Here is a 16,991-nt window from a genome sequence, read left to right as displayed (position 1 = left end):
TTATTATTAAAGTATAATGTACTATTATAAATTAAAATATATATAAAGCATCAATATCATTAATATAAATGTTAATAAAAATAAATCAATAAAATAATGTTAAATATTTATTGAAAGATTACAGATGTTTGTATAGTATAAAAATTTTTATATGCTTTAAAGCAACTTAAGTTATTTTGTGAATTAAAAAAAAAATATATATATATATATTAATAATTTTTCTCAAAAATATTTTAATTAATTCAAAATTTATCGTTAAAAAATTTGTTTTTATAATTATTATATTTTTATGTAGTATTCAATACTCAATACTGTATAATAGTTTTTTAGTCTAAATATTTATAAATTATTAAAAATAAAAAAATCCATTTAGTTTATTGATTTTTTTCTACTCACTAAATTAAAAAATATAAATTTAGAATATATATTAATATCAAAATGTTACTATTTTACTATTACTATATTTACTATTTTTACTATTTTAATATATAAAATTGAAAATAAATTCATATATATTGTTGTGATTCGGTTAGAATAATGTGCTTTTAAAAAAAAAACTTTCAGACGGTTGTTGAGTGGGTTAAACGCATTGTCTGCTGCAAACTAGAGTTAGTGAGTTCGAACCCTACTAGTCGTACTGTCCTTTAGCTCAATCAGTTGGCATAACAGCATCAGTCGCCACATTTGATGAGAGACAACAGCGTCGCCATTCTGGCGGAAGAGCCGATGTGGGGAATATAAAGGGGGTTAAGTTGACCTCAAAGGGTCCTATTGGTACAGTTCTATTGAGGAAAAATGTTTGATCCACCAAATGGTTATTTCGGATCGATATGGGTGTGGTCTTAAAACTAACCCTGTTCCGCTACCATATAAAATATGAAGTGTTGTCCTCTGGCATTGGTAGGCATTATGCATAGGATAGGTTAAGATCATGATTACTACTGCCGGCTAACTACTGACTACTACTACTACTACTACTATACCAAAGAGTGGATCCGAGAGATTTGTATGACTTTAAGATTGGAAACGATGTCAGCAATGAATTGTCCAGTTGTAGGACCAATGAATCGGTACTGTTTTTGAGTAGAGATGGATGCAGTCATCGATTAGAAGATAAAGTATTAGACAATTGAGTCTAAGACACAAATCCTCAACAATATTACAATAAAAGTATTCATAATAAGTAACATAAGAAGCACTTTAGTTATAGTTTTTGTTTATATATATAATAAGTAAAACATATATTTAATATATATATATATATATATTTAACATTTATTCTGTAAAGATTTACTTTTCTAAATGTAAAAGTGCAAACTAAGACATTAAATTTCAAATAAGTCATGTAAATAATTTTAATTTATGTATGTTATGCTAAAAAAAATAATAATAAATATTTATTAATTTTTATAATTATGTAAATAGTGTATTATAAATTTTGAAATTTAGTCACTAATAACAATAGTTACCAAAATCAATTCATTGGCATAATTGGAAAATATTTTTTTATATAAAAAATATAAACTTATATAAAAAATTAGTTTTTTTTATTAAATACTATTCTTTAATTTAAAATTATTTCACTGATATTTGCATTTGTTATTTGTATTGTAATATAAATATAAATACAATAAATTGATATATCAGTGGAAGACATCATTTTTAATTAAAGAATAGTATTTAATAAAAGAAAATAATTTTGTATTATAATAAATATATATATATATATATATTTAAATTATTTACTTAAAATTATTAATCAATAATCAATTGCCAATAACAGGTATTTAAGTTTTTAAGTGATTTTTTTTTGTATTATATATATATTTACGACAAAATTACTGTCGTCTCCCAAAAGTAATGCCTAACCCTTCAGTATCAGCAATTGATACCCAAACCGTTCGATTGTTTAGTGACTGTTTTTCACGTCTATTGAAAAGTATACGGCTTTTTGTAGATCCATTTACAGGTTTGCCAAACAAATTGCGAAATTGATTTATCTATAAAAAAATCAAATAAATAATATATATATATATAAATAATGTTTATTAAAATGATAGAAATTGTGAATTTAGCACAGTTACCATAAAAAATATACAGATACTAACTTGATAATTGGTCATGTCTATTTTATCGTACAATATAATCCATCTAACATTTTCATTACAGGGCGGTTCGGTTTGGGAACCGTTATATAGAAAAAATATTTTCCTATTTTTCGGCAATAGTCTGTCTAATATAATAGGTTTGCTTATACCGACAGTTGCGCCAAACGGTGTAATCATAGGTCGACTTTCGACAATAGTATTAAACTCAATATTTGGTTGTATAGACAAACGTACAGGTGCCGCAACTATGACAATACCGTCTAATTTTGATTGAGCATCACCTATAATACCGTACCGTCTATTGTAGTGAACAAAATGTACCTGTTTTTTAGTAATTATAATTAATAATCAATTGTTTAAAAATGAGATTAAATTATTTTTTAAATAAAAATTTTATATAATTTTGATTTTTTTTATTACTTCAGCCGACGAATAGTGATTATTAAGTGAGTGTTCGCTTCCGATACTATTGATTGGACCCCAATGTAGATGTATTTCACCTAAATTGTAGATATCGTTTCCCAGAGCACTGCCCCCAATGGCCAGTCTATCACCATATATGTCAGTCAGTAAAGTTGCTTTAAATACCAAAACAAATAATTAAAAATGATAAAAATTTATTATAAACTTATACTACCTGTAATGCCATTGTTTATTAATTTTAAATTTGACACTGGTTGTTTATAGCCAATAAATTCAATAGCCAAGGACACATTTACTTTTAAATTATTTGTTTCAATATTGATTGGTGATTGACGTGACCCGGAGGAGCACATTGGATATTGTAGCCAGCTTGATTTATCTTTAAAATTATTCAAAACAAAAATTTTAATGTATAATAATTTATCTAGATAATTTATATTTCAAAAAATATACTGTACTTTCATATGTCCACATTTGATTGTGTATAATTTGAAAAATTAACATTAATTGAAGTAATTGTAATAAACATTTGTTAAAAAACATGTTTGATTAATAAAAAAAATATTATTAAAATAAATTATGATATATTGTTTATTACTATAAACTACCGTATATTATCAAATTAAAATAAGATAATATAAATATATTCATATTTATGAAAAATTGCTAATCATTATTATATGAAATAAGTTATTATAAACGTCATAATTGACAATATTTTCAAATACTGTGTATGGATATAACATTTTTTAAATAAGTATAAAATATTTTTAATAAACTGTTATTTAGTTATTATTAGTATCATTTAAAAAATACAAAACTAATTAATTTCATTTTTAGATTAGCAGTTGCATTTTGACAATTTATTATTATTAACAATAATTAATTAATTAATTAATTAATATAACAATGTATAAAATTGAGTTGTAATATAAAATTATTGTTAATATGCTTTTATCAATTCATCAGGTATCATATATAATAGATATCATAATTTAAACTTTAAATATTTTTTAATAGTATTAAATAAAAATGCTGTTGTTAAATACCGTAATAATTATTATTAGTTTACTATAAAAATATTCATGTTTTATTGATATAGATTAATAAATTAATAAAAAATACTATATTTAAAAATATATTCATTTAAAAAACTATAAAAACATTTTAAAAATGATTTTATATAAAATATATAACATAAATAATTCAATATACAATATTTTAAACAATGTTTTTGTTAAAAATTAATTTATTAAAAAAATTATCCAATTTTATTATGTAAAATCTGATTATTTAAGATTAAATAAAAAATTAGATTAATAACCATTTTAGAAAGATGTTTTATGCTAAATTATACAAATTTAAATTTAAATAAAATATTACAAATTATTTTATAAAAAATTTTATATTATTTTTACTTCAAATATTATAATAAATCATTTGTAAACTATTTATAACGAAATGTCAAACAAATAAAAATAATAATCTTTATAATTATATTCATTATAGTACTAAATATATTATTTAATGAGTTCCTTATGTTTATTATAATCACAGTAATAGTGTAATTATCACATAAAACATTATAATAAGTACTCAATCAATATAATTATTATAATTAAGTATTGTTGAGATATATAAATAGTTTTTAATTATTATATTCAACAATATTTAAGTTATAGTAATTGTCTTAATACTGTAGTAGTAAATTATTTACATTAAAAAAAATCAGTATAAATTTCTACATATTGTATATTAACTATTTAAAACAACTTTAACTAATTATCAATAAGCAAATTAAATAGACTATTTGTACAAAATTAAGCATGGTCAAATGAATAAATGTAATTTGTTGCGCGCAAAATATCGCATAAAATTCAACAAATATATGAATCTAATCACACGATACATGTCGTGGCCATTGATAGTCCAGTTTTGGATCAACTCGTGTATACTATTTTGTTGGCCACCCGTTATAGTCTAACTTTATGACCGACACAATACAGAATATTCAATGTGGACTATCATTCCGTGGACAGTGGTATCAATGATAGCCATATTTGACTTTCACTCAGTTGTACTGTCAATGTTTCGTTTTTGGTTTCTATCCCTAATATATCTTAAATACTAATTCCAAAAAATCAATGACTCTATGATACTGTCACTGATAATACGTAACTATCGGCTACTCGATAGGGCTTTCCTTTTGTACGATATTTGTTGCCGACATACGGTTAGTTTAAATGAAACTATTAACTACTTTATACTAGTCATGTATGTCGGCGCCCAACCGGTACTAAACATACTGCTCTATGTAGTACACGCACCGGACTCACTGTTGTATACCCGATTCGGGTCAACTATAATATTGTTGGCCTGTGTTTTGGCCATAATTTCGGGAAACTTGTTGTACGCGTCGATTACATCATCGACGCACAGACCTTACAAATACCTGTTCGAGACATTCATGTGTCAAATACCAGTTCCCAACTATTGGCGGTCAACTAAAAGTGTTACGATTTATTGAGAAACTATCTATTGGTCCTGAAATTGGTCTATACTGTCATAAATTATATCCAATGAATATCTGTGCGATTGGAGATATAATTATGTTTTAATTATGAATTTATTATTTAATGTCTATCGTAAACAACACTAATTATTTTAAAACTTAATATCAATTAATCCAAAGTAAATAAATAAAATTATTATTCGTATAAGTTTTTATGTTACTAACAATAATTAATAAATTGATATTTAATAAGTAGTTTCATTTATAAATGTTAAAAGTTAATAAAAAAATCAATATTTATAGACTGATTCAATGATTTAGGTGCCGCCTCTATTGGTATTACTGTATATAATTATTGATAACTTAATAAAAGTGATTAGTTAATTATTACTAACCCATACTGTATTATATTATACACTTTTAGTTAATATCTTATTTTTAAATTAAAATTTTCCTCAAAATAATTAACTTTATTCTTACTTATTTAATTATATATTTTTAAATATTTATATTATTATATTACAGTTGGTTGTAATTGGTTAGTCTATATATTTGTTATGTAATATAAAATATAAATAAATTATATAATGTATTCAATAGTATTCCTTAATTGTTATTATATCACTTTATATAATTATATCTTTTTATACAGAATATACTGATTCAATATTTATTTTCAAAAAAATTACAATTTAAGTGCAATATATATATACTTTTAAATATAAACATTTAGTCAGTATTTATTACTAAAAATTAGAAATAAAATCTAAAAAGAAATAATGTATAATTTATATTAAGTAATAATACTGTAATTAATTTGATAAATAGTTTTGCAAAAATTTAGTTATGAAAAATTTATTCATGCATTTTATTTATGCAATCAAAAAAATACATGAGATTTATAAATATTTTGATGAATAAAGTATAATGTCATTCAAAATAAATCATTGATGCAAAATAATTATAACTTTAATCTACAGTATATCTAAATGAATTATAATAAAATAATTATTTTAAAGATAATTTTATTTAATATAAATGCATAATTTTTAATATATAAAATAGGAAATACTTTATATATATAAACTAGTAATCAAAATAAATATATTAAATTTTGACATTAATGTTTTTTTTATATCTAAAGAACATTACCTAAAAAAATTAATTTAGTATTTATTAAATTATATTATTTTATTACAATTGACATTACATTAATTAATATTAGATTAACAACTAAAATTATTAGTTACATATAAATAAATTAATCTTAATACTATCTTAATTTATTATTATATCTTTATTTTTTATATAATATTTTAATTGAACTGTTTTTTATCAACTAATTGAAAATAAAAATCATATTTTAAAGCACATTATATAAATGATTTTATATTAAATTTTTTAGATTTAGAAAAAGTATTAGATATCATTGTTTAAGAACATATATTATTATTATCATTAAAATAATAATTTATATATCAAATATCATTTATTATTTGTTTTAACTATTTGTATGTAAGTTCAATTATAACTAAAAAACAATGATATTATTTATTATTGACAAGAAATATAAAATAATATAAATTAATATATATATAAACTTTAGATACAGTATATAACTTTCTCAAAAAGTTTAATGTAATTCAAAAACATAATTATATGTTTACTTTATAATATACAGTATTTACACTCAACTATATATACTTTTTATATTAATTTAGACTTTATGTCTATTTGTATATATTATATAAATTATAGATATAGTAAACCATATACTACTATAAATAAGGTATGATTTAAAAGCTAAAATACTGTAATACAGTATAACTGTAAAACTACTAAACTTTAATATACATTAGTCTTATGTTATATAAATGCACATGTATTTAGCGATATAAAGATTAACTATTACTACTACTACTACTACTACAACAATAACTATACTACTAAATTGCTTATATACTTAATGTCTAAAAATTAAATATATATATAAAATAATGATCTTACTTTTGACTAATTTTTGTCATATAAACATAAATGCTTTTGAATATAAACTTAAATTTTTATTAAATTTATATATTTAATGTTTTTGACAAATATCTTTTAAGATTGTGTAAAACTATTAATATATGTATATTTAATAATTTCTAATAATAAATAAAAAAAATACTAATAATATTATCTACTAATATATAATAAATATATAACTATTATTTTATTATTATTATTATTATAAGCAAATATGTTAATTTTGTAATTTAATATTTTAATGCCTTTAATTTACTTTATAACAAATTTAAATAATTAATATTATTCAAAAAATTAATTTCCAATAAATGTGATTTTACTAATTAAAATAAAATGTTTAATTATGTGTTAATAATTTTTGGTTTAAGTCCAAACTGTCGTACAATAAGTCACACAATGTCTGCATTGTTAATGATGTCACATATTATGGTCATCACAACTATTGGCACCGATTTGTTTGATAAAAATAAAACACTAAATGATTTGATAATAATGTCAATCGCTATAATTAAACGCATAATTTTTCTGTACGCATACTTACAGATCAAATATAACTCAAATATGATATTTGAATTATACTATGAAATAAATTGTTATTGTTCAAAATACTCGCTGAAAACAAGCAAGATACATTCAATTATATTTTTAATAATATTCACAATTATCTATTCAACAAACGTCTACTGTATGTTCATTGATAATCTATTTAAACAATTTACCCGAATATCTGTTTACAACATTACACTTGAATACTATACACACATACCGTGGACTATGTTTTTCCAGATGGCTTCACACGTGCTAATACAGTACACGTGTTTCGAGATCTACTATTCGTATCTTTGCGTATTGAAAGCAATGAACGCGCGATTGGATTCTCTGACACGTATTGCAAATAAAGAAACAATTTTTCAGGTGACGTGCGTTTTGGATAAATTTCTCATCAATGATAACATAATGAATAAACACGTTTTGCGTAATATTAATTATACATATATAACGCTATTGTTATCATGTATATCTTATGGTAAAAAAATTTCAATGTCAATTAACGATGAAAACTACCTTGCTACAATAATAGAAAGTATTATTATTATACTATCTGTTTGCTATTCATTTTCAATCTATTTGATAATTTTGAAAAATAATTGTTACCTTTCAAATATTGTCAAACATCTAAATAAGCTTAAAAGCGAGTTTAACGATAATTTTGTTTAAATTTATTAATACTAATAATAATTTCTATTTTATAGTAAATTATTTTTTATCTACATAAAAAATATCTAAGGCGTGGTTCACATATTACGCTCGCACTTTTTAAGAAATCTAGACCCCCTCCCTCCCCTATGTTCGCAATTGTTCGTATGTAGCCATTAAAAAAATACGTTCGCTTGTCCCTAACCGCTACCACCCCCCCACCACAAGAAATAAAATATTATCTAAATGCGAACGTTCTTAATGACTCTATCCCTCCCCCTTGTTCGAAAAAGTTCGCTTTGGTTAACCCCCCCTCCCCTCAAGTGCAAACGTAATATGTTAACCACGCCTAATACATTACATTTTAATACTCTATAAACTGTATATTACTTTATACATGTTTAACATAATGTTTACAAATATTATTATTTTTACATTTTTAGTTTACATATATTTATTTATTTACATAATACCTGTATGTATGCATGTATATGAATAATTGTATACCTAATAGTACAATGTTTATCTATAATATATTTGCATTTTTTGCACTTAGATCTCAAATATGTGTAATAGTTGTAAAGGATTGTGATTTTGTTATAAAAAAACAAAATCTCTTTTAGTTTAAAAAATTTAAATTTATTTTTAACTTATATTATTATTTAAAAAATTTAAGCATTTTATTTAGAATTTTATAGTTATCATTACATTAAATAATACTTAGATAATTAATTTAACTAATATTTTGAATATTTTTAGTAAAAGTTAAGTTTTGTTAATTTTTTCATTTATTTTCAATTTTACATTTTAGCAAATATATACATTAAATTTTATATTTAATTATAGCTAAAATTAACTTTTAAATGTTATTATAATATTGACTTAGGATTTAGTATTTTATTGACACAATCGCAAAGCTACCTAACTGTTATAATATAAATATATGTATTTTATTAGACATTTAATTAATATATAATTAGTTGTCTAATTGCTTTTCCAGAAATATTTTAGTTTTATTTATACATGAATTATGTAAAAGAATTAATATTATTTTATATTCAAAATTATATTTTAATATAATGTTCATAAAATAATAATAATAATAATAATAATAGATATCTATTTTAATGACACAAATTTATGTAAATATTTTTAAAAACAAAGTTTGTTTTTATTTTCAGTACATTGATATCTATTGTTTTTATTATAGAGTTATTCAAACAGAATAATTATAGATTAAAAGTATCTCTTATTTGAAAAACATTAAATGTAAATATAGATAAAGTTTATATTTGTATATAACAAGCAAATACATTGAAATAACTATATTTAAAAATATAATATTAAAAGAGTAAACTAATAAAGTCTTTAATTCCTTTAGATTTCCATTTGATTTTGCGTTATATAACTCAGTTGTGTAACAATTATATAACATAGAGATAAATATCAGTAATCGATTAAATATAAGTTTGTAATAATAATATTGATATATGAAATTTCATCTTATATTGAATTATATTTTTCTTAGAATTAATGGAATCTAATATTTATATATTCAATATATAGTTTAATAAATAAAGTTATATTTTGTTATCTTATAAGGAAAAATTGTTTTTTTAAACAACAGTATTTTTGTACACATTATTACTTAAGACAAAAACATAAAATTATAGATTAAATATGTTATTTAATTTTTTGTTAATAATATTTGGTATTAGTCCTAATTACAAACCAATCAGTCACACAATGTCAGCATTGCTATTGATGTCATACATTATGATTATAACAACTATTGCCAGTGAATTGTTTAATAAAAATAAACTAATAAATGATAAAATCATTATGTCTATAGCTATTGTGAAACGTTTAATATTTATCTATGTTTATTTTTATATTAAATTAAAGTCAACTGTATTACTTGATTTATACTATGAATTAAATAATTATTGTCAAAAATATCAAGTAATTGTCAAACAAATAAATTCAATTATATTTATAATAATATTCACATTAATCTATATAATAAATGTATATTGTATGTTTATTGATAATTTATTTAAAAACTATACTAAACTAACTGTTTATAACATAACACTTGAATACTACATACACATACCGTGGACCATGTTTTTCCAGATGGCTTCACACGTGCTAATACAGTACACGTGTTTTGAGATCTACTATACATATCTTTGCGTATTGAAAGCAATGAACACGCGTTTGGAATGTTTGGCACATATTGTTACCAAAGAATCGATGTACGAAATCACGTGCGTTTTGGACAAGTTTGTCGTAAACAATATAACAATGAACAAGTACATTTTGCGTAATCTCAAATTTACATTTATTATGCTATTATTGTCAATGATTTCGTATATTAATAAAATCTATTTGTCTATAAACGATAAAAATTATCTAGCTGCACTATTAGAATCTATTATTATTTTATTATCACTAAGCTATTCAATAAGTATTTATTTGATAATTTTCATAAATAAATGTTATTTTGTTAAAATTGTTAAACATTTGAAAAAGATAAAAATTGATTTAATCAATTTTGTATAAAAAATTAACTATTTTTAAATGCATGAATAATTTAAAAAATTAATTCAAACTATATTTATTTAGTGCTAGTTTTAAATATAAATATATTTTATTTATAAATGTTACATCTAACTGACTGAAATGATGTTTTATGTATTAACAAATATAAAATGTAAACTAATATTTATTCAAAAAAATACATAATTTGTATTTTTTATGTAATTTTATGAAAAATATTTAAAATAAATAAAATTTTCGAAAAATTAGTATTTATTTTTTGTATGTACAGTATATTACTATTTTAATAAGTTGTTAACAAAATATAGTTACACTATTTATATGATTATCAGAAAATAAGTTTTTTAATAAAAATTTTGTTTGGTTAACAATAATATAAATAAGAAAAATAATATTTTATTAAAATTAAATTTTATTAATAAGTCTATTTATAATTTATCTTATCTTATTTATAGCTTTATCATTAATAATAATTTTTCTTATTATTAGATTTCTTTATAGATGCAATAATAGATGCATAAAAATAATATATATTTTTATGCAGACAGAAAACATGTTTTTAGTTTACATAAAAATTTGCATATCTATAATATAACTTTGATGACATTTACTACTATGTTTTTAGAATAAAAATAATATAATGATAACAAATAACATATAGTATAATATTTTTAGTATACTTTATTGACATTTTATTTATATTATTAAATAAAAAACTAATTCTACATTATTGAAACTATCAGTTCAATATTTCACATAATAAATTGATATATCTATTAAAATATATTGATTATTCAACTAAATCTTTAAATGAATGTTAATATAAAGTTGTTATATAATTGTTATATAACTATTATATAACTAATAAATAAATAACAATTAAGTTTTCTTATTAACTTTTTTGTTTTGTTTATTAACTCTCTATATAAATAAAATGTCATTATTGAATGTATTGATATATTAAATGCTAGAAATGTCTAGATATCATTAAAACATTTTTTGTAAATTGGTTTATTTATTGTTAACAATAAAGTATATTAATAATATTATAAAAATATTTATCTTGTTAATATAAAAAACAGTTGAATAATAATATTATTGTAATAAAGTAAAATTATAATTTTATAGCTATATATATATTCTGTATATATTCACTATATAAATATATATAATATATATATATTATATATTTGAATTTTGATATATTCTACTACTTTTATTACAGTATTATAGTTTGGACGTTTTAGTACAAAATAAAATGTTAACAAAAATTTATTATAAACAAACAACAAACTCGTTAAATAAATATATTTTTAATTATTTTTATATAATTTATTCATAAAACCGATAATATTTAACTATTAAATATTAATTTTTTAAAAATGTTTAAATATGTGTTAATAATTTTCGGCTTAAGTCCAAACTATAAAACAATTAGTCACACAATGTCTGCATTACTATTGATGTCACACATTATGGTTATCACTACTATTGGCACCGATTTGTTTGATCCAAATAAATCATTGAATGATTTAATAATAATGTTATTTGCTATACTCAAGCGCTTTATATTTTTATATATTTACTTACATATTAAATATAACTCAATAATAATGTTTGACTTATATTACGAAATAAAAGATTACTGTAAAAAGTATCGAGTATTTGGAAATCAATTAAATTCAATTATATTTACAATAATATTCACAATTATCTATTTAATTAACGTCTACTGTATGTTCATTGATAATCTATTTAAACAATTTACCCGAATATCTGTTTACAACATTACATTTGAATACTATACACATATACCGTGGACTATGTTTTTCCAGATGGCTTCACACGTGCTAATACAGTACACGTGTTTCGAAATCTACTATTCGTATCTTTGCGTATTGAAAACAATGAACGCGCGATTGGATTGTTTGTCACGTATTGCTACCAAGGAATCAATTTTCCAAATTACATGCATTTTGAATAAATTTGTTTCGACTAATTCAACAATGAGCAAGTACATATTAAACAATTTAAATTATACATACATAACGCTATTGTTGTCGACAATATCTTATTTGAAAAAAATCTATTTATCAATAAATGATAACAATTTTCTGGCTGCTTATCTTGAATCTTGTATTATTCTATTATCTATTGGCTATTCACTGGCAATCTATTTAATTATTTGGAAAAATAAATGTTACCTTGATAATATTGTTAGTCGATTAAATTTGATTAAAGTCGATCTTATTAATATGATTTAAACTAACATTTCACAAAACTGGCAATAATTTATTAATACAATAGTATTTTTTATTTATTTATTTATACATTTCTTAGTTATTATTTAATTTAATCTATTTAACGTATTTCATCTTTAATGTTTAATACAATAATTAAATTATATTAATAATAACTAATAATATTGTAATATTAAAATGTAATCAGTAATAAAATGTTTATTTTGTTTAATAACTTATAATATAAATTATATTTTGATGTAAATGATTTATTAATAATGTGATCCCCATGTTAATTTTGTTATCTCGATACTTGAGATCAATACATTAAATATTATTATTATTTTAATTATTTATTAATTAAACTATATTAAAATATTATATATATAATAAAATGAATAAAATTTCACAAAACTGATTATTATTAAATAATAATTATATATATATATATATAGGTATCACATTTGTATAGTACTGTATTTATTTAAAATTTAGTTATTTCTTAAAAACCTTCAATTTGCACATCTCTAATAGTAATACTTATTATAAATTATAATAATTTAGTACTTAAAATGATGCACTAATATTATACAACTTTAACTACAAAATAACGAAATACAGATCACAATTTAAATTTATTTATATAAACATTATTAGTTAAAACCATATTTTTATACAATATTAAAAAACATATATAAAAATTTTTAAAGTATGAAAAAATTGTTATAAAGCATGTTTTGTATTGATGTGCTGTTAAAAATGTAATAAATGTAATTTTTGTCGTCTAAATATTATATAAATTATATAAAAATATATTATTATTATAAAGTAGATATTCTGTATTATGTCTTAAAATACTGTAATTACATTTTATGTATCATATTTGGTTTAATTGCTATTAAATTTATTTATTGTATCAATAAAATAAAAGTCTTAAAATAATAAAATCAATAAAATATAAGCATTTATCATTTAATAATAACTATTTGTTAAAATGTTAAAAATAGATATTATTAGTAGAAATAACTTGTAGTTACAAAAATACTATTACATATTTATATATTGTGTAACAAATATTTATTATACTTAGTAATAAATATATAAGTATTCAATATAACACATATTAATATTTATTAATATTAAAAACAGTGTACTCATCTTTAAAAACTATCAATAATAATAAACAAAGATATTAATTGTTTAATATATTTTATTTTTTGTAATTGTTTTCAAAATTGTTATTAAGTTGTTACTAAAATACTTAATAAATTTACAATCTTAATTATAATATAATTATAATGTTTATTTATTACATTTTTATAACTACAATTGATAGTAGCAAATTATAGTCTATAAAAATATATTATTATTATATTTGTTAAATTATTTATTGTAAATTTATATTATTATACGTTATATTATATATTCGTTAAAATATAGAAACTGTGCGATCGTTTAATGATTGAATTTGTCGCCGATTTGTTAGTAATTTTTTGCCTGAACTCTGTTGTAAATCACGAAATACCTTAATCTTAAAAACAAAATAAAAACTAAAAATATTACTTTTTATTATAAAGCTTTTTTTAAAAAAATAACTAAAACATACTGTGAGTTATATATATATATATTTATAATAATTGAATTAAAAAATATATCAAACCTGATCGCTACTAATTGCAATAGGGTTCTTATATAATAGCCAGGTCACTGTCTCAAAACAGGGCGGTATTGTAAATGATCCCTGGTATCTATAGTTTCCATTTTTGTCATTTGGCAACAATTGATTCAATTGAAAATTGTCATCACTTGGTATAACAAGTGTTGAATTGTATAAATATATTTTTTGCGCCGCTTTTGTCAAAAAATTTAAGTTTATGTTAGGACAGAGACTAAGTTTAGCTAATACTCCTATCACTAGCAGTCCATTAGGTTTAGTCATAGCTTTTTCCATTGATTCATATTTTTCATTATAGTGCACCAAATGTATCTTGATACAATAAAAAAATAATTATTTTATTAGATTAAAAAAGTCTTTATATATATATATTAATATAGTAAGGTTACAGGGTTAAGTAAGGGGGGGTAAGGCCAAAATACCCCCCTCCTAAGATCGAGAATTTGGGATTTTACCCCCCAGACTTTTTGACCAAATTGGAAAAATTGTCGCTTAAAAACGAGGAGAAATGACCCCCCCCCCTAAAATTTCGGCGCCGAAATTTTTTTTAAGTCTTCAAAAATTTTAATTTTAATTAAAACTATTTTAGTATGTGTTTTTATGTTTTTAAAATTTATATAAATTTAATTATTGATTATAAATAAGTAAAAAAGTTAAAATAACGTTAAAACTCATCAAAAAATAACATAATTTTAATTAAAATATTAAACTAAAAAATTAAAAAAATTTTACCTTTTTTCCTGGGAATTTATACGGGAACTTATGGGAATATTCGGGAATTTAAGGGAATATTAGGGAATTTTCTCTGGACCCCCCCCTTGATTTTGGATTTTTGAAAAAATTGCCATTTAAAAATGCAATAAAAATCTTACCCCACCCAATACACCCCCCCCCAAGATTTTTCGAGAATTTTGCAAATTTTACCACGGTCTACCCCCCCCCTAAAATCCAAAACCTTGCTTAACCCTGATATATATATCATACACTATAAATTTATTATTTCTAAAATTATTTATTCTAATAATATTAATATTTTTTCTAAATATATTGTGTTTCTAATTACAATTAAACTTTTATCAAATCTAATCCTAATAAAAAACAAAAGATAAACCACATTAGGCGTGGTTCACATATTACGTTCGCACTTGAGGGGAGGGGTTGGGCAAAGCGAACTTTTGCGAACGAGGAGGAGGAGGGGAGGGGTATAGTCTTTAAGAACGTTCGCATTTAGATAATATTTTATTTCTTGTGATGGGTGATGGGGGGTAGGTAGCGGTTAGAGAATTTTTTTAAGTGACTACATAGGGAAGTGAGGGGGTCTAGATCTCTTAAAAAGTGCGAACGTAATATGTGAACGACGCCTTTGTTTAATTATAATTATAACCAATTAGATAATTAACTATATATTATATTTCATATTATATAATAAATAAAAGTTAAAAATATTATCATTTAATTGACAAATTAATTATATATCTTAAGTATTTTTAAATACCTCTGCGGCTGAAAATTTATTATCAATACTATGTTCACTGCCGTTGTCGTCCTGATTGCCCCAATGTATATGAAACCTATCAAAAATGTACATGGTCGATTCAAAATCAATACCCGGCTTAGTTTTTGAATGTTGAATGATTGTTGAAATCGAATAACCAGTATTTAGTACATTATAGACATAATTTTTATTATCATAATTATAATATTTGAATGACATTTCCTTATTTTTCAATGTTTTAGTTTCAATGTTTATCGGAGACTGTTTTCTGCCACCACATTGTGAAAACTGTTTTGACCAGTTTGATTCATCTAGATAATATATATATTTATTTATTTATTTATAATTATAATTATATATTAATATTCAAGCAATTATGTTTGAATAATGGTGTTTAAAATAAATTGTTTTGTTTTAATTAATTAAATATTAACACTACCATAATAGGTCCATTGAAAGCATAAATAAGTTGAAAATTGTATTAAAATTATTAAAATTATTAACATTTTGGTAAATATAAAAATTAGTATTTAAAAATATTTTGCTCTATTATTTATGATATAATTTTTTAAACATATAATCCCGAGTGATCTATATATTTATATAACTTTATATTTTTTTTATTTATTAAATTATTATAAATGTTATATTTTTTGTTGCATAATTTTCTAATTAAATTTTTAATTAATACATAAATGTTATATATAAAGTAATTATGTAATTAGATATTGGATTTTAATATTTAATTAAT

At 21.0% G+C, this 16,991-nt stretch overlaps 2 protein-coding genes across 2 annotated transcripts; both read right to left on the bottom strand.

Moving 5' to 3' along the window:
- Positions 1–1,838: 1,838 nt before the first annotated feature.
- LOC128960150 (carbonic anhydrase 1-like) lies at positions 1,839–3,043 on the bottom strand. The gene is made up of 5 exons (XM_054306222.1): positions 2,990–3,043; positions 2,746–2,910; positions 2,529–2,686; positions 2,109–2,429; positions 1,839–2,000 (listed from the first exon to the last, which is right to left on the bottom strand). The coding sequence occupies exons 1-5, from the start codon at positions 3,033–3,035 to the stop codon at positions 1,839–1,841; spliced, it is 852 nt and encodes a 283-aa protein (XP_054162197.1). The 5' UTR covers positions 3,036–3,043.
- An 11,456-nt stretch (positions 3,044–14,499) lies between these two features.
- On the bottom strand, positions 14,500–16,552 carry LOC128960149 (carbonic anhydrase 12-like; the record flags this gene model as incomplete). The annotated part of the gene is made up of 3 exons (XM_054306221.1): positions 14,500–14,601; positions 14,731–15,057; positions 16,241–16,552. Coding segments are annotated over 3 exons (741 nt in total), but the record flags the coding sequence as incomplete, so codon positions are not given.
- Positions 16,553–16,991: the final 439 nt, after the last annotated feature.

This window comes from Oppia nitens, unplaced genomic scaffold (assembly GCF_028296485.1).
Source record: "Oppia nitens isolate AA-2021 unplaced genomic scaffold, nextdenovo-longstitch-racon4-pilon3 scaffold4_pilon_pilon_pilon, whole genome shotgun sequence".
Lineage (NCBI taxonomy): Eukaryota > Metazoa > Arthropoda > Arachnida > Sarcoptiformes > Oppiidae > Oppia > Oppia nitens.
This window is presented reverse-complemented; position numbering and strand designations above follow the sequence as displayed.

What these genes read in the sequence shown, in the direction of transcription:
- LOC128960150 (XM_054306222.1), bottom strand. Translation starts at nt 3,035, where the DNA reads ATGTTAATTTTTCAAATTATACACAATCAAATGTGGACATATGAAA. An exon ending in TCAAATGTGGACATATGAAA is followed by an intron (nt 2,911 to 2,989) that starts GTACAGTATATT and finishes ATAATTTTAAAG; the next exon opens with ATAAATCAAGCTGGCTACAA. An exon ending in TAGACATGACCAATTATCAA is followed by an intron (nt 2,001 to 2,108) that starts GTTAGTATCTGT and finishes ATTTTTTTATAG; the next exon opens with ATAAATCAATTTCGCAATTT.